We start from the raw sequence: 23254 nt of genomic DNA on the forward strand, positions 1-23254 counted from the left end.
TTTAGACTGTTGTAATAGCCCCAGATGTGTTGTGTTAATTGTTTGCTTAAAATCCTACAGTCTTCTTTTTTAATTTATTTTAATTTATTTTATTTTTCACTGTGTTGGGTCTATCATTGATGTGTGCGGGCTTTCTCTAGTTGCGGCAAGCGGGGACGACTCTTCATCGCACTGCACGGGCCCCTCATCGCGGTGGCCTCCCGCTGCGGAGCACGGGCTCCAGGCTCGCAGGCCTCAGCAGCTGTGGCACAGAGGCTCAGTAGTTGTGGTGCATAGGCCCAGTTGCTCTGCAGCACGTGGTATCCTCCCGGGCTCGAACCCATGTCCCCCACATTAGCAGGCGGACTCCCAACCACTGCGCCACCAGGGAAGCCCCCTACAGAGTCTTCTTACTAAACTTAGAGTACAAAGCTCCTAATCATGCTCTTCATCCTTGCCTTGTGCCACTCTTCCCCAGTTTACTAGACTTAGCAGCCATAATGGTCCTCCTGGGATACTCAAGCTCTTTTGCTGTCTATCCACTGAATTTTTCTCTTTTTGTCCCCCTCTCTTGCCTTTTAGAGCTTTTTTAATTCTTTTGGTTTCAGCATAAATGCCACCTCCTCAAAAAAGCCTTTCCTAACACCTGACCCCTTGTAAAGTAAGTCCTGCCATTATTAAGAAAGTAACATACTTTCTTAATAGCCTTTCAGAGGGTTTACTTCTACTGTTTATTGTTTGTCTTCTCCACCAGCAAAGTCTGTCTTATTGTGTCCCTTAAATGAATGTCTTGAGTCCCCACTGCCACTGTCTTGATTCAGTCCATAAGACTCAGGGGATACAATAGTATGCCTTTGTTTTTCCCTCTTCAGTCCATTCTCCATACTTTTCCAGGGGTCTTTCTCAAATGTAAACCCTCCTTACCATGGCATTAGGAGCTCTTTGTGACCTGGCCCCTGCTTAGATTTGCAGCCTTATCTCTCACCAACCCTTTCCCAGTACTCTGTGCTCCAGCCATATTAAATTGTTGTGATTCCAAGTTCAACATGCTTTTCTTGCCTCCAGACCTTTACATTTGTTGAACCCTCTGCTTCAACTGTCCTTTCCCATTCTTGACCCATTGACTTGGTTACTTGAGGACTCAGTTCAGGTAACATCTTCTCCATGAAGCCTTCCCTGATTCCCTCCAAGCCTAGGTTGTTTACTCCTTTTATGATTCCCTTAGCACCATGCACTTAGCACTGTCATAATACTTAATGGAATGTACTCTAGTTCCCCGATACTTTCTGTATGTCCTGTCCACCCCCCACTGCCTCACCCCGACTATGCTACTTGAAATCAAGGACTGTTTCTTAGTCATTTTTTATACTTAGCACCTGAGCAGTATCCAGCACATTGTGGCACTGAGTGAAGGTTGTCTGTATCCACAGCCCGAGTGGTAGCAGTGTTGGGGCTAGTTGACTCTAAGTTTAACAGGGTAATTGCTTTTAGTTCAATTTAGGGAATCTTCAGATAAAGACTACTGAGTGAGAGAAATCACACTGGAAGTTTAGGCATCACAACTTGACCCTTAAAGAAGGTTGCTTGAGATTTGAATGGTGAGAGAGTAGGGCAGGCTTGCTGCCTTCTTAGGTATACTTTTCACAGTCTTAACTCTGTTTAAATTCTGATCTTTTTTGTTACAGGTTAAGAAATATCCTTTCAGTGGTCGGTACTGATGCCTTAAAAAAGACCAGAAAAGATGATGAGAAATCAAAGAAGTCCAAAGAAGAGGTAAAATGTGTCTTTGGCTTCATAGTATAAACATGCAGGAAACAAGGGGGTAGTTCTCTCATTTTCTGTTTTCTGTGGGATGGGGAACAGGGGGAGTTGGAGACCCTACTGTTCCGGAATAGTTGTTGGCAATAGTTTGTGGTTCCTTTGTAGGTATAAATGGAGATAAGTGAGTTCCCCATTCAGGAAAGAACCATAGCATTCCTGGTGTCACTTTTAACAAGTAACCAGAAACTATCCAATAAGAGTTCATAGAAAGAAACACAAGAGAAAGCACATATACCTGATTTCATCCTGTTACTGAACTAATTCATCTTTTTTCTGGGCAGTTAACAATAGGGAATTGACAGCTATGAAAGGGGCAAGAATGCTTCAGACTTGACATTTCTGCTCTTAATTTAACTTTCAGTATCAGCAAACCTGGTACCATGAAGGACCAAACAGCCTGAAGGTTGCTAGACTGTGGATTGCTAATTACTCACTGCCCAGGTAAGGAGAGCCTCGAGAAGGAGGAAGAAACATACTTTTTCTTATTTCCTCTCAAGGACTGAGGAGGTGCTTTATAATGACTGTGGTTATTAATTGAAATTGAGTGGTAAAGAGACTTGTATGGACCTTTGTTTCCAACCCATTTGCTCAGGGTTAATAATGTTATTTCTGTGTCACAGGGCAATGAAACGCTTGGAAGAGGCCCGTCTTCATAAAGAGATTCCTGAGACAACGAGAACCTCCCAGATGCAAGAACTGCACAAATCTCTCCGGGTAAGATGCTCTCATCTTATATATATAAGATGCTCTCATATATATAATTGTCTAATATTTTAAAGATTCTTAAATATTTAATAGATGCTCTATTTTGGCCCACCTCTAGCAAGTAAAGGCAGCTATACTTATTCCTTCCTGCTTACACTGTTGCTATTTGAGAGGAACCATCAGTTAAGGTGGCAGGGAACCTACTGTGCTTTGTACTAGGCAGAGGCCTATGGGTGTACTCTTTAATTCTCCCTTTTAATATGTCAGACTGTACTTTAGATCTCGCCATGGCCTTCCTGTTTGTATTTAGCTGACATAGAAGCTAGTGTTACTAAGACTGTAGAAGACAGCATGCTGGAGTTCCAGATAAGCCTTGACTTCATTCGTTTGTAAAAGTGTCTTCTAACAGCAACAACAAAAAGGTGGTAGAAGATTCTTGGGGAGGGTTAAAACTGGAATGGTTTTTGGTTTTGTTTTTGTTTTTATGGTGGAAAAGCCAAGAAAGTCTTGGGTTAGCCTGTTAATGATCCCTTGTTTGTCTTTTTTTAAGTCTTTGAATAATTTCTGCAGTCAGATTGGGGATGATCGGCCTATCTCCTACTGTCACTTTAGTCCCAGTTCCAAAATGCTGGCCACAGCTTGTTGGTAAGTCCCATTTTACAGTGACATTGTTTTCTAAATGGGGTTCAGGGGAAAAAATCAGTATTTGTCTTAGAAGGCCATTTCAATACCATTTGCCTCTGCTTCTCATGATCACACCAAACTAGAGGTGCTGGTAGTTACCCACTGTAGTTTACAATGTAGCCTTCAATTAGCAGTTCTTACTGTTCACAAGGTACCCCAGAGACCCATGACATGTCAGTCATATTCTTGGCATTAGCATCATTTTGGATCAGATAGTGAGCTTATAGACTAGTATACACACCTTGATATAACTTTTCTTTTTTGGTTATGTGACCTAGGCAAGATACTTAATCTCTGTAAGCTTCACTTTTGTCATCTGTAAAGTAAGGTGAGATAATGTTTGTAAACATTTTGCCTTGATAGTGCCTAGTATGTGGTAAGGACTCAGTAAACTTGAATTATTTTTTTTATCTTCATTTTGTTTTCTACTCACCACATATGCAGAAAACTCTTAGGATGTGATAACTTTGTTGTTTTGTTCTATTTAGTTACTTAGTTGTTCTTGAGGAACATTGTCATCTAGTGAAGGGGAAACTCGTTTGTATTGTACGCACAAGAACTACTTGACTAGGCAGAAATTGAGACTGTGGTTCAGGAGAAAGCCAGGGACCTACACAGATCCCTCCATCTCTCCAAGCCTCAGTTACCTCCATTATAAAGTAGAAATGAGTATGTGTATAACTGACTCACTTTGCTGTACAACAGAAACTAACACAACTATACTGCAATTAAAAAAATTAATTACAAAAAATAAAATAAAAATAAAATAAGAAAAAAATAATAAAGTAGAAATGATCATTCCTGCCTTATATGTACCTCACAGGTCTGTTATAAGGATCATTTGATGATAGATATGAAAGTAATTTGTTGGAAATTTTCCAAAGTAAAACATTTTTTTAAAAATTTAAGTACTTTGGGGACTTCCCTGGCAGCCCAGTGGTTAAGAGTCCGTGCTTCCACTTCAGGGGGCATGGGTTCGATCCCTGATTGGGGAAGTAAGATCCCGCATGCTTCACAGTGCAGCCAAAAAAAAAAAAATTAAAATACTTAGTAAGCAGCAAAATGCAATTCGTATTTAAGAAGATAGTATCATTATTAATATTAATGTTAAATAGTTTAATTTGTCCTACCTTCCCTCAGAAATTGATCCAAAAGTTAAGGAGAAGAGCAACTTGTGCTATAATATTTACAGTCCAGTAGAGGCCTCTGTTTGCATGAGACCTGGATGTAGCTTTCTTCTCTAACCCTTCAAATGATAAGCCTTTTCTGTTTCTTTCTGTGTCTGCCACTGTAACATTTTGCGGTGGGGGCGGGGGGCGGTGAGAGAGATTGTCCTTTAGTAATGTTACCAAGGTACCTTTTCCTTCCCAGACCAACCCTGGCTGAGATGCTTTCCTTTGTGTTTGTTAGGAGTGGGCTTTGCAAGCTCTGGTCTGTTCCTGATTGCAACCTCCTCCATACTCTTCGAGGTGAGTTAAAATCTTGTCTAAATCTCAGTCTTTTTCTCAGTGTGAACTCTGTCAAGCAAAACAACTCTAAAACTCTGCCTGACACTCAGACCCAGTACACACAGATTAATTCTTGATTTGATTTGACTTGGCTTGGTTTTCTCTGACTGCAGGGCTGGATGATAATGACTTCGTACGCTTACCATTTTTCTCTCATGTCCAGCCCCACTCTGGCATTTACAATCTCTAAACCAAGAAACATTTTTTTGTGTGTTTAGCTTTTTTTAATGCAATTTATATATTAATTTAAGTTAAAATAGTTCAATTTTTTAGTAGTTGAATAGCTACTTTAATAGTCTCTAGGTCTACATGTCCTCTGATATGTGTATATATAATATTTTTCATGTATGTATTTACACTTAAGTTATAAGGGAGCAGGACCCCTTTAATTTTCATCTCTTACACTCCTTCAGGCCATAACACAAACGTGGGAGCAATTGTATTCCATCCAAAATCCACTGTCTCCTTGGACCAAAAAGATGTCAATCTGGCCTCTTGTGCTGCTGATGGTTCTGTGAAGCTTTGGAGCCTTGACAGGTGAATATTACCCTCTGTCCACACTGCAGTCGCTAAAGTAAATAGTTGATTGGTTGGCCCTTGAGACTTAAAAATCTAGCATTTAACCCCAGAGATGCTCTGAGTCAAGGTAACTTGTGTGAAAATAGAATGGAGGATTCTTTTCTTAGACCTTTTCTCACCAGAGGAGTTGTGTCAGGTTTCCTTCTTTCTTAACTTTGTACCTTGATTTTTTTGCCTCTAACAGTAGCCACTGTTTCCTGGCTCCAGCTATTCTGGAAGGATCCATTATATCCCCCGTGCAGTAGATTGACATTGGAGAAATGCACTATTTGGTAGCTTGACTAAAAATAATAGTCTAGACAGCGCATTGGTTCTTAGCAAACAACCACAGGGGAGAGGAAGGAGGTTCTGTCTGGCAGTATTGCCAAGGAAGTGATGTCTACTCCCAATAGCATCGTCCTTTACCTAGACTACATTTTCCAATTTTAACAGTTTTTTTTTTTTAATGTGTTTATGATTATTGTTTTCCAAGAAATTTTTGGAAGCACTTGGTTTGCCTAAAAGACATCTGAATTCAGTTGCTTAGTTTTCTTTCTTTGGGAAAGCACATGAGGCTTTTGTTCCAGGATTTTGTGAGGAGCTAATTAGTGTCTCCACTCTTTGCCAGACAAGATCTTACCTGTGAGCACCGCAAGTTTTAATTGGCTTTGGTAATACATAGCAATATTTGCTCCCCTAGGGCTTTCATTAGTTCTGTGTATGCCCATTGACAAAGTTCCCTTTTTAATTGCCCTCTTTAGGGTTCATGTTTATTTCCTCTTGCTGGTGTTCAGACCTTCTTTCTGTCATTGCTGGTAGTAGAATTTAATGGCCACCAAAAGGAAACTAAGCCTCTGTTTGGGAGTTCCTTTTTTCATGTGGATCCTTGGACAAGCTGAAGTTTGGGATAAATTTATCTGTAATCCACTTGCACCAAAACTTTTTGATATAACCTTGCATCTCTGTCGACGTATGTTTTCTTTCTAGAATCTCAACGCTCCTTTGGTGCAGAGAGCTTATTTTGCTTGTCAGGCTGAAATATCTTTAATTTTCTCTAAGCAAATGATATAGCATTAAGAGTTTATTAACATAGTGAATTGAAATAGACAGTGTTTATTGAAGAGCAGTTTTGCCCCGTGGGCACATGAAATAGTCCCAAAGCTTTTATAATAACCTTGGGAAGTGAGTTAAATTATCATTGGCCTTAAAAGTTTAACAAATTACAGGTTTAGTTACAATTTGGCCTGTCAAACCATGCAGAATTGGGTGTATATGTGCTCAACAGTTAATAAGTTCAATGAGTATTTACAGGACTGTAGAGTAGTTTACTTACATGCATTTGATTCCTTTTCAGTGATGAACCAGTGGCAGATATTGAAGGCCATACAGTGCGTGTGGCCCGTGTAATGTGGCATCCATCAGGACGTTTCTTAGGTACCACCTGGTAAGCCATCCTCTTATTCTATCCATACAGGCCTGTGGCATCTTGTTAACCTTTTATGGCTGAACTGCCAAGTAAGTTTTTAGAGCAGAGACCTTCAAGAGATTTTCTTGGACTTCAATAAATCAGAATCAGAAAAGAATATATGACATAGTTAGGGCTAAGCATATTTGGTTTTAAATTGCAGTTAATCTGAAATTTCAGAGTCACTGACTCCCAGAAAACTAGAGTTTTTCCCTCTTTCTTCTCTTTCTTGGCCAATACTAGAGGTGTTTTGGGTTTTTTTTTTTTTGCTATACAGTGTAATTTCTCTGCTTACAAATCAGTCTCCTTTTCTGGTTCTACAAATTCAATGAGGCCAGAATCTGTTAAAGAATTTTTTGAGATACAATTTACATGCAATGGAATGGATTTCAGTGTGTAATTCAGTCAGTCTTGACAAATGCATAGACTCATGTGGCCCACATCCCTGTTGTTGGAGGTCCAAGGGAACAGAAGGTGCCCACCAAACTGAGAAGGCATCTTGAGATTGAAAAACACGGCCAGCAGCTCCATATATCCAATGGATCCGTTTATTATAGGGTCACTTACTCACAGGGTGGGATCTGGCAGGCAGCAATCCAGAAGCATTCACAGCTGCACTCTGCACCCCCAAGAGACCATTGAGGCAATTTTATAGTTAACCTAAGGTATGGGGGTACGTGTTTGGAAATAGGAAGTACATTCCTAAGTGAAGAACGGGTAACTAGTGGGTGCTGGGAATATATCAGCAAAGGTCTTCATCATTGTCGGAGGACTGACAGCATAGAGGCCACCTGGTCCTAATGATTATTAAACAATATCTATTAACTACAAAGCCCTTGACTATAGGAAAGTGTCTTACCACACAGTATAGTTCTGGGTAGGGTCAGCAGAAGGACAGGAAGAACTGTACAGGCCCAAGACGGCATCAGTTATGCTCATAGCCATAGACTAGTCAATAGAGAGAACATTTGCATCACCCCAGAAAGTTCCCTTATGCCCTTTCCCAGTCAACTCCCTGTTCCAAAGCAATCACTGGCCTGATTTCTGTCACCATAAATTAATTCTGTCTATTCATAGTTTATGAACTCATTTTTGTTCATATGGCTTCTTTTTGTTTGGCTTCTTTTACTCAGCATAACATTTTTAAGATTCATTCATGTCGTTGCATGTATCAGTAATTCCTTTTGATTGCTGAGAAGTATTCAGTTGTATCACTCTGCCACAGTTTGTTTATTCATTCTCCTACTGATGGACACTTCGGCTGTTTCCAGCTTTTGGCTAGTCAGAATAAAGCTGCTATAGATACTCTTGTACAATGATTTTAGTGGATGTGTTTTTCTTTCCTTTGTCTTGAATAAATACCTAGGAATGCAATTGCAAGGTTATAGGGTAGATGTATATGTAACTTTTTTTAAACTTCCAAGTGGTTTTCCATAGTGTTGGTGCCATTTTACATTCCCAGAATTCTGGAATTCTGGTTTTTTTCACATCTTTGCCAACATTTGTCATTAATCAATCTTATCATTTTGCTCAGTTTAGCAAATATGTAGTAAAATCTCATGGTTTCAATTTTTTTACTCTGATGACTATTGGTGTTGAGTAGTTTGTCATATGCTTATTGACTATTTGTATATTCTCTTTTGTTCCGTGTCCAGGTGCTTTGCCCATTTTTATTACTGAGGGGTTTTTGTTTGTTTGTTTTGTCTTTATTTCCATATGTATTACAGTTCTACCATCATTTATGGAGGAGACTTTCACTATTGAAATTGCTTTGATGGCCTCATTGAAAATCATTTGACCATGTATATGTGGGCCTATTTCTATACTCTATTTTCTGTTCTATTGATCTATTTGTTTGTGATTGATTTTTATACGCCCAACGTTCAGTTTAGGACCCAATAAATGCTCAATGAATGGAAGGACATAACGGTGAAATAAGGGAAGAAAGAAGGCAACAGAATCTTTGCTGGGCGATTCTAAGGAATTTCGTTTTTAAAACAGCCACTGAAGGGACTTCCCTGGTGGCGCACTGGTTAAGAATCCACCTGCCAACGCAGGGGACATGAGTTTGATCCCTGGTCCGGGAAGATCCCACATGCCGCGGAGCAACTAAGCCCGTGCGCCACAACTACTGACCCTGCGCTCTAGAGCCCACGAGCCACAACTACTGAAGCCCTCGCGCCTAAAGCCTGTGCTCCACAACAAGAGAAGCCACCACAATGAGAAGCCCACGCACCACAACGAAGAGTAGCCCCTGCTCACTGCAGCTAGAGAAAGCCCGCGTGCAACAATGAAGACCCAGCGCAGCCAATAAATAAATGTTTTTAAATAAACAAATAAATAAATATAAAATAGCTACTGAAGTAGGTTTATAGGAACCATGGTTTCCCAGTTAGCACCCAAGACAGATATGCTTAATTGTTGAGACATTGTTTATGCCAGAAAAGAGTTTGTTAATATGGTTGTATGAGTAGTTTCAGAAACATAACTTGAGCTACAGCTGTTTATAGCACTTCATACATTGTAGGAACTGAACATCTGCTGGTTAATCGTTAGTTTGACTTTTTTAGCTATGACCGTTCATGGCGCTTATGGGATTTGGAGGCTCAAGAGGAAATCCTGCATCAGGAAGGCCACAGCATGGGTGTGTATGACATTGCCTTCCATCAAGATGGCTCTTTGGCTGGCACTGGGTAAGGCTTCTTCTACGTAGCGGGGGCAGCTCCGTAGTCTCACCTCTTAAGTATACTTGCTTCCACAGAGAGCTGTATTCAAAATGTTCATTCATAAATTATTTTGTCAGGGGACTGGATGCATTTGGTCGAGTTTGGGACCTGCGTACAGGACGTTGCATCATGTTCCTAGAAGGTCACCTGAAGGAAATCTATGGAATCAATTTCTCCCCCAATGGGTAAATAAGCTCACTGAGTGAGGGGCGGAGAGGGTTATTGGTCAGAAAGTACTCTTTGTTTCTAACTTCAGTACTACATCTGATCCACAGCTACCACGTTGCAACTGGCAGTGGTGACAACACCTGCAAAGTGTGGGACCTTCGACAGCGGCGTTGTGTCTATACCATTCCTGCCCACCAGAACTTAGTGACTGGTGTCAAGTTTGAGCGTAAGCTTTCCTCCTGTTGTAGGCCTAATTACAAGACAGACAAATTGCACTTCTGAGGAATGCAGTCCGGGTGTTAAGACTTGGAAGTGGAACAGGAGAGAATTTGGACTCTATTGAAGGAGCAAATTATAACCTCCTTCCCTCCACCACACTTTCAGACAGAGCTATGACACAGCCTGCATCTTGTTCCTAGGAAGTAAAGAAGACTTCCGTGAATGTTTTGCTTCATTTTTTTTTTTCCATGGAAGGTCCAAGCACTGAATCCTTAATATTATTCGGAATAGGTTGTCTATCAGGGAAAGAGCCAAAAGACCTTAATAATGTTATTTGTTTCCCTAAGTCTGCCTGTAGTTGTCTTTTTTGTAGAGGTCTAGTAGGAATACAGGTCAGAGTGTTGAGTTTTTCTGAATGTAGATACCTTCTTTTTCAAAATAGTATGTTCTAGCAGATTTGGGGTCTTTTATTTTCTTATGCTCTTCTGAGTACTTGAATTCCTGAAGCAACTCCCCTTTTCTTTTGCAGCTATCCATGGGAATTTCTTGCTTACTGGTGCCTATGATAACACAGCCAAGATCTGGACCCACCCAGGCTGGTCGCCACTGAAGACTCTGGCCGGCCACGAAGGCAAAGTGATGGGCCTAGACATTTCTTCCAATGGGCAGCTCATAGCCACTTGCTCATATGACAGGACCTTCAAGCTCTGGATGGCTGAATAGGCAGGACCATGGAAGAAGGATTCTAGCCTCACTCTCTCTTTAGAGCCATTTTCAAAGGAAAGGAATTGATGTGTTTTGTTCTTTCATGTATTTTGCTAATTACCATGTATAGATCCTCAAAAGAATTGGATTTCCATGTCAGCTCCCACTTTAAGCAGGCAGCCCAGTCCCTGGGTGTTGGTGAACCCCTTTCATGGTTGAAATTTTAATTTTCATCTTCAAGCCCTGCCATGAACTTTGTAGACATTGTTTCTATTAATCTTTTGTTTGAATGCCCTATTGCTTCCCTCACAGCACTCCGGATTGTGCCTGACTCCATTTTTAATTCTTGAAACTTGACTTTCCATTACATGGTACATGCTTCAGGACTACATGTGACCCAGAGAGCAAGGTGGCTGGACTATATTCTGGAAGCCCTCGAGTAGAGAGACACACCTCACCGTGCACTGGCTAAACTGTGCCTGACAGAGCAAGAACCCTGAGAACAGGAGGTGAAGAGGTAGACCACAGCTATGCTTAGGGCTCTGCAGTAGAGAATATTTTACCTCTTCTTGTTGAGTTCACGTGGAATGCTAACTGCATTGGGAAGCTCAGAGCTGAACATTTTCCTCGTCAGAAGATGTCTTCCATTTTGCTTTCAAGTTTGGCATCCTTTGTGTTACCCAAAAGCTAGGCCATTGTGTCAAGATTCAATGAAATTTTTAGAAAGCAAACATGACGTCTCTATTGTGCAAGTTCTTTTCTATTGGTTATTTAAAGGATGCACCCTTCATGCTGAGGTAACTCTGGAAAAAAATCCCTAATGGGTATTCCCAAACATAAACTTTTTCTTTATTATACACTTGCTAAAGAGTAAAATCCTATTTAAAAAACTGCCCTTTAAAGAATTATATAGTTAAGCATTTTCTGAATCCTAGGCATTGGTCCACAGAGGTCCCTTTTTTTTTAGTTTGAGATATAGCAAATGATCTCAAGTATGGCGTACTCCAATTCTGTCTCCTTAGTAAGCATTCTGTTAGTAATTTTTTTTTTTAATGGAAGGCTGTTGCATTGTGGGCGAGACTACCAGTGAACTGTATCTGAACTCTATAATTCTTACTCATTGGCCAAACAGCAGTTACTTTCAGCTCTTTCCACCCCAGGTATACAACCACTGAACTCTGGAAATACACAATAAATTCACACAAAAAATAGAGGAATTGGCAAGAAGAAAGGATTGTGTATAGAGAATTCAAGAAGGGCTTATATGATGGCTTCTCCTTGAACGTTCAAAACACTTTTCCTTTGCTGTTCCAGGGAGGATGAGAGTGACTTTGTCTGGCTCTATCGTGCATAACTAGGAATATGTGGTATGTAGCTAAATAGTCTGTTTAATCTGATTTCAATTATAACCAAGTAGTTGCATATCCTGTGTACCTGTTAAGCTTCTGGATGATCAGCTCTACTCTCTGTTGGGCACTTCACTATTGTTTAAGTATTAATGGGCTCTATTTCCTCCATAGTTAGCCATGAAAAGAAATTATTTTTCATTACTACCTTTGTAGTGTGTTTAAACTAATAATGAATGTAAGTGTATTAGCGTGCAACTTTCAAATATAGTGTGTTAAAGGTTTTCAGTTTTTCAAGTTGAAATTTAACCACTTGTTCCATTAAACTTGTCTTTTGTTTTGCGGGGGGTGGGTGGTTCCAAGAGATCTAGAGGGGTAGCAACTGGGTGAAAAGATTTCATCTAAGCCTTTGGCCGGACTAATGTCTTGGTGGGATATACACTTCCTTACTGGGAGTATCATTGTCCAAAAGCCGTTAACTGAGGAGCATATCCCAAGTGTGTCATTTCATGCTAACGGTGAGACAAACGTCATCGTCATCACTTAACAGGACGCTTAGCGCTGTCTAGACACCACCAGGCACATTCAGACATCTTGTTTAATCCTCACAGTCTTACGAGTTAATTATTACTCCCTCTTTTACAGAAAAACTGAAGTTCAAAGAAGTTAAGTAACTTGTTCCAGGTTACCTGGTTAGTAAATGGTAGAGTCTGGTCCGTCTGTGACCTTATAAGAGATTTCATAGGGCTTTAGTGAGTATGTTGGCAACATGGGCCAGACCAAAAAAAAAAAAACAGTCCAGCCAGCATGGCCTGTTCCCTGTACAAAGTCTGAACTTTTTAAGTGCTCCACCTTTTTTTTTTTTTAAACTTTGCATTTATTTTTTTTGCAGCATTTATTCCCAGACCGTAAATTTTTTTTTCTTCTGGGATATCTTTTTCTTCTGTGCAACCTCCTCTTCTGGTTTAGGAGCAATCTGTTCCTTTTCAGTAAGGATCATCTCAGTGTGGCAGGGAGAGCTCATGTATGGGTTGAACCGACCATGAGCTCTGTAAATCCTGCGCTGTACCTTGGGGGCTTTGTTCACCTGGATGTGCTCAATGACCAGAGAATCTGCATCTAAGTTCAGCATTACTCTCTGCATTTTTGAGCATGTGCAGTAAAAATTCAGCACTCTTTGGGCCACTGACCCTGCATCCATCCCCACTGTTTGGCCTGGGCACACCTACCAACTCCACCATTGCGATGACGGAATGGCACACATTGCTTCTGTAAAGTGACATCCTTCAGATACTTGGTGGCTTTTCGGATGTGCATACCCTTAATGGCCTGGACGGTTTCACGAGTGTTCTTAAAGTGAACATGAAGATTTGAACTTCTTGGTCACCTCAGACCACTTACGGGGAAAGCCCACTCTACCATTTATACTGCCCTTTTGAGGAGTCACTGCATCTCTTACTCTGACTTCATGCCAAAGGGAGTTAATTTTACCACTTCTACCTTGTGAACTTGCAAGGAGCCTATAGTGTTATTCAACAGGAAACTATTTGCATCTTGGGACAGATGATACTTCGCTGTGTAGAAATGTCTTCAGCATTGCAGCATGTCTTAGCATCCCTGACCTCTGAGGCACTCACAGCCAGAAGCACAACCCACCCCTGCATCGGGTACCAGAGATTCCTAAATGCTCTCTAGAAGGACGGCACTGCCCAACGTTAGAACTGTTGAATGTGAAGACAGAAGATGCCACAATGTTAACTATATCCTTCCCTATCCCAGAAGACTCAAAGCTGTGTCTTGTTTGGTGAATCAGCCACCCCAAGAGTGTTCTATTTTGACTGAAAGGCCTCCACCACATGCTAGCTGGGTGACCTTGAACAAGGTAACTAAACTTGGGGAGCATCAATTTCATCTGTGACGAAGCCTGCTTAACTCAGGAGCAGTAGTCCCTAGTACAGAGGCAAGTGTTCTTCCCTGAACTTCCCCTGGCTCCTCTCTGTTCCTTATTGGCTCTGAGAACATGGTGAGATCATTGCCTAATTTACCCAGCACAAGAGTTAAGGAGCAAGGATGTGTAAAGAAATGAAGCCCGTGAGGAGACATCCAGTCCCAGCCTTAGTATAATTATCTTCAGTGGTGCAAATGGAGAGGCAGATGCTAGTCCCCTGGCAGGATATGTAGGCGGCTTTCCAATTTCATAATGGAGAACTTTTTCTTCACAGTGGAGCTTAAGACTGTTTGGTTTTACTAAACATGAAGTATGTATGTCTTGACTATTTTGGAATATCTTGTACATTAAGACCCCGAAGAGTTTATAGAAGCTGGTTTCATTAAACTTACAAAATGTTATTTAGAGCAAATAAAACCAATTTCTGGCCTCTGAAAGCTTATTCTGCAAATCCCAAAAAACAAAATGTTATCTTTTTGTGATGGTGTTTTAACCATTTTGAGATTGTTTCAGAGCCCTGAGCAACCAGGCAGTATTAAAAGTGAAGAAGAAATCAGGGTTTTAGATACTGCAGAGGTGGCAACCTGTAGTCAAGCAGCATCCAAATTCTATCTAGTTTTCCTTGGTTCCTAGATTCTGTCATGCAAAATGAAAACCAGAATCCCCTGCTTGCATGGCCTGGGATGGGAACTAAGGCTTTTACTGTATCCGGGGTTTCTGCCTTATGTCTTTTTTTTTTTCTTTTTTGGCCATGCAACACGGCATGTGGGATCTTAGTTCTCCGACCAGAGATCAAACCCGTGCCCCCTGCAGTGGAAGCACAGAGTCCTAACCACTGGGCCACCAGGGAGTTCCCTGCCTTACCTCTCAAGGCCAGAATTACAATGGTTGGAGGAGGGGAATCAGAGCTCCACCCCGCACCTACCAGGAGGAATAAAAATCTTTTCCTCCAAATCCCAGATTTCTTTTGATCACTGACTCTGGTTTCTTTCACCTTTAAACTTTTCTGCTCTTAACACTCCATAAACCACGCACTGACAAGAGGTCGTCTTGTACAAGAAGCAGCTGAGTGAACGTGCCCTCCTTGCTGGTAAGGACTCTGCCAGCCCTGGTTCATCCTACCCTTCTCTCCCTCTAGTTCTGACAGAGGACAAGCCAACTGGTTGTTGAATGAGTGAGTGAATGAATTAATGAATGCAGGCCATTTTTACTGGGACTGGTGGCAAAACATCCAAAGAGAAAACTGAAAGGGGAAGACAAACACAGTTGCTCACAATTGAAGTTCACTTTCCAAATTTTTTAGCAACAAATAATAGAAAGAGCAACTCGAAAAAATGTGAACTGAGTTCAAAGCAGCTCCAGTAAGAATTGCAGCTTGCTGTCTGAGTGGGTCAGGTTCCTGGATGCCATCGCCCAGCCCTTTGGTACAACATACTACGTAGCCCTGGCATCACAGATCTGCTTCTCGGCCCTTCCGTGACCCGTGGTTCACACCCAGAGCTCTCTTCGTATCTTTTCCCATTAGCTTTCAGAGGTTCTCATTATAGTAGGACTGTCTCCGTTCCCAGAAGCAGATGCACAGCCTAGCCGACCCCTGGATTGTAAAAAAGAACAATACTACAAAGGAAGATGACCCCAAATGAGGGTCTGCAGTCCTCATACCCAGCAGCAACCAAGAAAGGCTTGGTTCTTTGTCTGGAACAGATGCTCACCCCACACCCCCAAAAAACTGCTTGGTCCAAAAGATGGAGAAGATGAGCAACAGAGTGACGCTGAGGATGACAGCCAGCAGGTAGGCAAAGATCCGGAACTGCGGGTTGCGGAAACACCCCCTCAGAGAGTCGTGGTTGGGGATGGGGATGGGGCTGGGGATGGTGGTAGGGGCCACGTCCTGGGGGGGCCCAGTCTGGCTCCCAGGCCCGGGGCCGAGTTCCAGCGTGTAGGCCTGGGGCTGGCGCAGGAAGTAGCGGCTCTTGGGCTCATCTTTGAGACAGAGCTGGCGGCCTTCCAAGATGACGTGGTGGGGCTCCAGGCGGAGCAGGGTGAGCACGGCAGTGTCCGTGGGCAGGTCAGTGACAGGCTGTCCGGAGGCCAGCACAGTGGGCTGGCGACAGAGCGGACACAGCAGCCGGCGCCGGGCCGGAGCCACCAGGCTGAGGTGGGCCAGGCATTCCACGCAGAAGGAGTGGCAGCAGTCCAGCACTTTGGGGGTGTGGAACGTGTTGTTGAAGGGGTTCCAGCACACAGGGCACTCCGGCTCCCGGCCCTGCTTCTCCGCCATCCTCAGACCAGACACTGGGAGGTCTGGCAGGAGACGTCCTGGCAGAAAGGGAAAAGGAGCAAAGGAACACCCATTAAGCTCCGTGCCTGTATTGGCCCTAGGCTGTGTCCTGTGGGTTGTTAAAAGGTATTATCGCCCACATTTCACAGATGAAAAAACTTAGGTTCAAAAGGTGAAGTGAACTTATGTACAAAACCGAAATAGAGTTACAAATGTAGAAAACAAACTTATGGTTACCAGGGGGTAAGGGGGGCACGGATAAATTGAGAGATTGAGATTGACATATACACACTACTATATATAAAATAGATAATTAATAAGGACCTACTTTATAGCACAGGGAACTCAATACTCTGTAATGGCCTATATGGGAAAAGAATCTAAAAAAAGGATGGATATATGTATATGTATAACTGATTCACTTTGCTGTACACCTGAAACTAACAGGTGTAAATCAACTATACCCCAATAAAAATTTAAAAAAAAATGAAGCAATTGTTTCAGATCACCCAGTCCGTAAGCCGTAGAATTAGGTGTGGTGCTCCTGCAGCATCCCCTCTACCGGGCCCAGGCCTCAGGCACCCCACGTTCATCGAGCTCCCTCAAGGAGACGGCACCCTGGCTTTGGAAATGGATAAAAATGCTCCTTGTGCTGCACGTGATTGCCCTTGGCCTCTTGGGCTCCAGGGAGAGGGAGAGGAGCCACAGTCAGTGCTTCCTGCTACAGGGCAAATATTTCCTTCCCTGCTGCCTTGGATCCTGACTAGCCCAGAGATGGGCTTTGTGAATTCCCTGGTCTATCCCTCCTTTGGGGGCAAAAGCCAGGCCCTCTCTCCCTCCTCCCCTTGGGCTGCAGGGCCAATCCTCAGTGCCACTGGCCCAGTCTTTGTGCAGGGCACTGCACTGGCCTGGCAAGGGGGGCTCTGGGAAGGCTTTTCCCCTTGACCTGGAAACATGGAGAGGCTCCCCTGCCCAGATCAGCCCTTCCAGAGCCTCCTCCCAAAATTTGGCCTCCCCTGGCTCCTCCCCCCACCCTGACTTTGTCCTAGAAACTCCCAGAGTGCCCACCTGGCCTTCCTTGGCACTACGGCTGTCAGGCAGACTACCCTGAAGGGCCTGAGGCTCCAGCCTCTTCCCCTCCAGAATCTGCAAAGCTTTGGGAGACTGCCTTCTCACCACCAACTCCGGGGCCCGTCTCCATAGCAGCGTCCACGCAGCACCTGGAGCTGCCAGGTAGCCCAGGCGGCAGTCTCCTGAGCGCACCTGCCTGCAGCGAAGGCCAGAGAGCTGCCCAGGTAGCGGGTAGTGAGGTGAGGGACCTGTGTTCCCCTGGGGCGTGGCAAACAACCAACCCTGGAAGCCTAGTTATCTGTGAGATTGTGGGTGGTCTCTTCAAGACCTGGGATCCCTGGCCCGGAAAGGCAGGGGTGGCAATTTCCTTCTTCTAGATTGTGGAGAGGGTGAGCGAGCCTTCTGGGCTTCCTCTCTCCTGGGCCCTCATTTCTTTTCTAAAATGGCTGAAACCTCCTTCTCAAACAAAGGGGCTGCCTGCCTTGCCCTTCAATTGCTATGAAATTCACCTGCTGCACAGCCTAAAGTCTCTGAATACTCTCTGAATATCAGATTCAACAAGTCCTCTCCCATCCCCTTCCGATCACTTAATGTGCCCAAGGAGCTACACCCAGAACATGCGAGCCCGGCTGCCTTCTTTGTCCTTAGATGACACAGATGGTCAGCCTGGCAGGCACTGACCGCTGAGATCTTGGAGTCCAAGACTCAGCCCTCCCACCACCCTTGGGACTTAAAAGCGGGAGTCAGGGAGGAGGACCGCTCCAGCCCCACATCCCTATTTCAACCAGAAACACTTGACTTATATTGGTCATCTGAACAAGTTGAAGACTTGAGCTTCTGAGGAAAAAGCAGTTTAAAAACCTCTTCTCCATCCTAACCACTCACTTTGCAGATGGGAGGCAAGAAGTGACTCTCACCCAAGGTCACCCACTAGTTAGTGGTGACACCTAGACTTCCAGGCCACCACCATGCTGCTGTCAGAAAGGTAGAGCCCTCAGCCATTCAGTCCACCTGCTAGATGTGTGTTATTAACTGGATAGTGAGTGTTTGCCTTTCACTAGGAGATTCCTCGTGGCCAGAAGTCTCTCATGGTAGGAATCCAGGAACTGTGCAGGGGGGCCTTGGGGGTAACGAGTCTCCCTTGTGCCCCCGATATGACATCATCTACCCTGACTGAGTTGGCGCCTGAAGCAAAACCTGCTTACATTCTCACCCATGGCTTCCTGGTTTCCTTCTAGACCCTAGACCTCTGTCACTGCTTCGGGACAGGGAAGAGGAAGTGAAGACATGCAGGAGGAGGATGGAACAGCTCTGGCTGAAGCTTGGATACTTTGCCAAAGATCCTCACCAATGAATGCCTCCCTCTGTGGACAATTCGTCCTTTCTACGAGCAGTCATTGAGTTAATGAGAGCTCGCCACATGCCAGGTGCTGTGCTAGGCACTGGGTAAATAATGGGGAACAAAATAGACATGGTCTTTGACCTCATGACATTTAGAGTCTAGTGAGGGAAAGAGACATTTAATGAGTAATGGGCGATAAATGCACAATTTTAATTAATACTATAAAGGACAAAAAGGAAAATGGGCTTAGGGGACTTGTTCCTTCAGGTGAGATCACCAGGGAAGCTTTCTCCAGAGAGATGATATGAAAGCCAAGACCAGAGGATGAGAAGAATCCAGCCCTGCAGGGTGGAAGAAGAGCATTCGAGCTCAAGGGAACAGCATGTGCCAAAGCCTTAAGGTGAGAAAAAGCTCTGTCGTTGAGGAAGTGAAAGGAGGCTGGGTGACTGGGGTGCAGGGGGTGGGTCTGGATGGGGAAGTGGCTTTTAGGAAGAAGCCAGAGAGGCTGCCCTGGAGGCTGGGGAATGCATCTGGGTTTTATTCTAGGGCTGAGCGTGTGTGTATGTATGTGCTTGCCGGCAGGGTTCGGGGGTGGGGGGGGTGACCCGATCCTATTTCCATTTTTTTTTTTGCGGTACACGGGCCTCTCACTGTTGTGGCCTCTCCCGTTGCGGAGCACAGGCTCCGGACGCGCAGGCTCAGCGCCATGGCTCACGGGCCCAGCCGCTCCGTGGCATGTGGGATCTTCCAGGACTGGGGCATGAACCCGTGTCCCCTGCATCAGCAGGCGGACTCTCAACCACTGCGCCACCAGGGAAGCCCCTATTTCCATTTTTAAAGCAACATTCCAGCTGCAGAGCAGAAGACAGAGTGAAAGGGATGAGTGGAAATGGAAGACCAGTTAGGGGCTCTAGCCGTGGTCCAAGTTGGGATGGTGGGGCTTGATGCATGTGAGGCATTGGTGGAGAAGATCAAAGGGATGGGTGAAAGATATCTTTGCAGATGCAATCAAATATACTTTCCAAGAAGCAGTGGACAGCATAGATTCTAGAACCAGGTTGTCAAGGCTATTGACCCCCAACACACTGCTTGTTAGGGCTGTGATTCCAAGTGAACTGTTTAACCTCTCTGTTCTTCAGTTTCTTCTGAAGAGGAAGCTAAAAGTGATGCCTCAGAGGATAAAGCTCTTAGACAGAGCCTGGCACCCGGTAAAGACTATATATGAGGTGGTTGCATTATCCCTGCAAATGGATTTGAGAGAGAGGAAGGCTCAAGGCTGACTTTGAGGCCATGAAATTTTCTGCATTGAGCTTTGAGGAGCCCCTGAATTCCAGAGTGTGTCAGAAGCAGACCTTTAGTATTTATCAAAGGCCTTAAAATATACATAACCTTGATTCAGCAGTTCCCCCACTGGTAATTTATCCCGTGGAAATAATCCAGGACCTGTACCAAGATTTGGGTAGAAAGCACGGCTCTAATGGTTAAAAATTGAAAACTGCCTAATTATCCAATAGTAGGACACTTATTAAATAAATTCTGCTCCATCCATACAAAGAGACATTCTGCAGCCTTTAAGTGATGTGATAAAACATCTATTGATATGGAAATACGTTCATGACATGTTATTAAGTGAAAAGAACCAGTAATAAAACCATATTACAGGGCTTCCCTGGTGGCGCAGCGGTTGAGAGTCCGCCTGCCGATGCAGGGGACACAGGTTCATGTCCCGGTCCGGGAGGATCCCACATGCCGCGGAGCGGCTGGGCCCGTGAGCCATGCCCGCTGAGCCTGCGCGTCCGGAGCCTGTGCTCCGCAATGGGAGAGGCCACAGCAGTGAGAGGCCCGCGTACCGCAAAAAAACCATATTACAGTACAATCTAATTTTTCAATATATGTGTGCAACGGAAAAAAATGTGTGGAAAAACAAACACTGAAATGTCAACAGTGGTTATCTCTGGGGGTAAGATTATAGGTTTGTTAGTTTTTCATTCTCTTGCCTGAAAATTCTAACTTTATTCTAACTTTATTGCACTAAGCTTACTACCCTTAAAGATTTTCCCCTCCCCACAAAGCAGGCTTCCATTTCCTGAAGTTCCATGGCCAAAGCTGTAAAGGGATGCTCAAGAAGAGGGATGATCACTGTTGAATCAGCACCTGGGCCCTTATCTGCCATGGTCACCTCAGGCCTTGTCTGTGGCTTCAGAGTCTGTCTCCAGGAGGAACTCTGGCCACTTAACCACCAACGACTCACTCTCAAGCCAGGACATCCCAATACCACCCCAAAGACATCGCCTCAGTCTGTGAGCAGGTCAGTCAGCCAAATATCCATTGTCTGTAGCATCACCCCAATACTTTCAACCTCCAGAGGAGAGAGGTGAAGAACTAGCATTTTTATAGGACTTCCCAGTTTACAAAGGGCCTCAGTCCTGGCCGGGGTCTAAGTGTGGTAACTCACATCTTGATGGTATAATTTGCCTTTTGCAATTTTTTTTTCCATTTGCATAGACCATTTGATTCTGTAAAACCACCCTCTGAAGGAAGCAGGATCAGGAGTCGACAGTGTGCAGCTATGGAACCAGACTTCTTTGCTGTGAGGTCTTAGACAAATGGCTTAACCTCTCTGAGCTTTGTTTTCCTCTGTAATATAGGCTAATGATCTCACCTTATGAGCTTGCTGTGAGGAGAGGATAATGACTGTTATGTGCACAGCAAAGCACAGCAGATGCTCAATACATAGGTAGCATGCTATTTTTACACTCATTTTATAGATGGGAACATCAAGGCTCAGAATGGTGAAGTGACTTGCCCAAGGCTTCACAGCTAAAGAATGGCTGAGCTTGAAAGATGATCCCAGGAGCCCTGCCTCCCAGGACAGCGTTCACCCGGTCGGTGGACGATGCTGCCTCTCAGGATGCAGGGCCCTGTGAGCCGTCCCTCCACGACCCTCCCTGGTTCCTTACCTGCTCCCTTGGCGCCTCCTCCACCTCCTCCAGCTCCTTTGCCTAGCACGGCCCTGCAGCATGTGCTCTGGGCTCTGACTTCTCCCGGCCTGGTTTCCAGGCAGCTGTGGGCGTGCCTCATTTGCATGGTCTTCAGGAAGCTCTTGGCCAGCTCTCCATCTCAGGATTTTCTCTCCTTCCCTCTGCTGCCTTTGGACTGTCTGAGCCTACCAGGGACAGCCTGGAAGCTTTGGTTTCATCTTCCTCCTGTGAGTCACTCTTGCTTTCTCTCTAAGGGGGTCGAAGTCCACTCATCGTTGCAGGCCTCTGTTCTGCACCCGGTTGGTCTCCTGCATCACCTCTGACTGCACCGCCTTGGCTCACACACAGCCTTATGGGCAGTTGACAGGCAGGCAGGTTGTCGCTGATGCCACTTCTGCCCCTCGGCACAGATCGATCCTTTCCTACTCTGCGCCCTGCAACTAAAATACAAAGGGCACTTGCAAAATATTGAGAAAATTATTTAATCCAAAAGGAAAACCATTAGGGGAGAGTCACTGAAGCATAAGCCTGAAGAGCCTGGGTTCTTGATCAAGTCAGATTTCTGGGTCAGAGTCAAGTCCTCGCTCAGAATCCAGACTCTACTTACTAGTGATGGAGACTTGAGCAAATTAATTTCTCTAAATATTATTTTTCTCAGCTGAAAATGGGCATAATAATTTTACCTATTTGATCCCCAGGTTAAATGAGATAATGCATGCAGAGATCATAACACAGTGCCTGGTACACAGTAACATGCAGTAAATGTTAACTATTATTAAGAGATGATCAGGCAAATCACAGAAAAAGAAATACAAGTGGAATATATATGTAATTGTTCAACCTCATTTATAATTAGAGAAATTCAGATTTTAAATAAGATACTGCTATTTTTCCTGTCAGACTGACAAACATTAACATAATATTAGCTAAAGCCCGCTACTATTATTAAAAGTAATAGTAGCAGTTTATGTGCTTTATTAAATGCTTCTGATCTGGGACAATGAATCCTCCCAACACTCCCACAAGGCACGATATGGATCACATAAAATAAATGACTTGTCCTTACTCTTCCACAGATAAGGAATCAGAAGCTCAAAGCAAGTAAGGGGTTTACCCAAGAGCTCATGAGAAGCAAGTTAAAGAGCTGGGACTGCAAGTATGACTCTGAAATCTGTGCCGTTGCCTCACTGTCCCCCAAAAGTGTGTTCATACGATCCATCTTTTGTTCCCTCTCCTATTCTCTGTACATATGGTCCTCTTCTTTTATTCCTTTACTGACCATTTAAATTGGGGTTTGGAGAATAAACAGAAATAAATGTATTTTAGGATGTAATCAAATGCCCTAGTCCTCTTATTTTGTGTTTTAAAATTTTTATTTTAGAAGAGGTAATACATTTGCATGTTCAGCACAAGAGGTTTCATTTTGCAACGAAAATGTTGTTCTCCCAGCTACCTAACTTCCCTAAAAATGAAGGAGTTATACCATCAGTTTCTTGTGTATCTTTCCAAACATGCTTTATGAATACACAAGCAAAACTCCTATGTCAAAATGTCTATGTATTCCTATTCCTCCTTTTTACACAAATGTGCATTTGGTATACATGGTTCTACACCTTGCTTTTTTCACTTAACGATGTATCTATCATTCTGTATTAGTGCATAAAGAGCTTTTTCAGTTTTTTAATGGTTGTATCATATTTCATTGAATGGCTGTACCACAGATTACTTAACCATTCCCTTATTGATC

At 43.8% G+C, this 23254-nt stretch overlaps 2 protein-coding genes and 1 long non-coding RNA gene across 8 annotated transcripts in view; 2 read left to right on the forward strand and 1 right to left on the reverse strand.

Moving 5' to 3' along the window:
* Positions 1 to 15685, forward strand: part of PRPF4 (pre-mRNA splicing tri-snRNP complex factor PRPF4) — a 20411-nt gene extending 4726 nt beyond the window's left edge. For 4 of the 6 annotated variants that reach the window (XM_089913615.1, XM_022578991.3, XM_022578992.3 and 1 more), the window contains exons 4-14: positions 1665 to 1752; positions 2162 to 2241; positions 2421 to 2514; positions 3056 to 3150; positions 4600 to 4658; positions 5111 to 5234; positions 6610 to 6699; positions 9291 to 9413; positions 9524 to 9631; positions 9722 to 9840; positions 10363 to 12188. In XM_089913615.1, coding sequence (XP_089769741.1) covers positions 1665 to 1752; positions 2162 to 2241; positions 2421 to 2514; positions 3056 to 3150; positions 4600 to 4658; positions 5111 to 5234; positions 6610 to 6699; positions 9291 to 9413; positions 9524 to 9631; positions 9722 to 9840; positions 10363 to 10556 — 1174 coding nt within the window. In that variant the 3' untranslated portion in view covers positions 10557 to 12188. Of the gene's footprint in view, positions 1 to 1664; positions 1753 to 2161; positions 2242 to 2420; positions 2515 to 3055; positions 3151 to 4560; positions 4659 to 5110; positions 5235 to 6609; positions 6700 to 9290; positions 9414 to 9523; positions 9632 to 9721; positions 9841 to 10362; positions 12189 to 12776 lie in introns of those variants that run through there. The other 2 variants (XR_016393621.1, XM_022578994.2) reach the window with 2 other exon arrangements.
* RNF183 (ring finger protein 183) lies at positions 15541 to 21948 on the reverse strand. The gene is made up of 2 exons (XM_022578995.2): positions 21487 to 21948; positions 15541 to 16151 (listed from the first exon to the last, which is right to left on the reverse strand). Exons 1-2 carry the CDS (start codon positions 21611 to 21613, stop codon positions 15541 to 15543), a joined length of 738 nt encoding a protein of 245 aa, XP_022434703.2. The 5' UTR covers positions 21614 to 21948.
* LOC111177309 (uncharacterized) overlaps positions 18941 to 23254 on the forward strand; it is an 11071-nt gene continuing 6757 nt past the window's right edge. Inside the window, exons 1-2 of the long non-coding RNA XR_016393623.1 lie at positions 18941 to 20834; positions 22584 to 22663. This is a non-coding gene — a long non-coding RNA (uncharacterized LOC111177309). The remainder of the gene's footprint in view (positions 20835 to 22583; positions 22664 to 23254) is intronic.

Source organism: Delphinapterus leucas, chromosome 6, assembly GCF_059928025.1.
Source record: "Delphinapterus leucas isolate spDelLeu-1000000601 "Yukka" chromosome 6, BTC_Dleu_Yukka2, whole genome shotgun sequence".
Classification (NCBI taxonomy): Eukaryota; Metazoa; Chordata; class Mammalia; order Artiodactyla; family Monodontidae; genus Delphinapterus; species Delphinapterus leucas.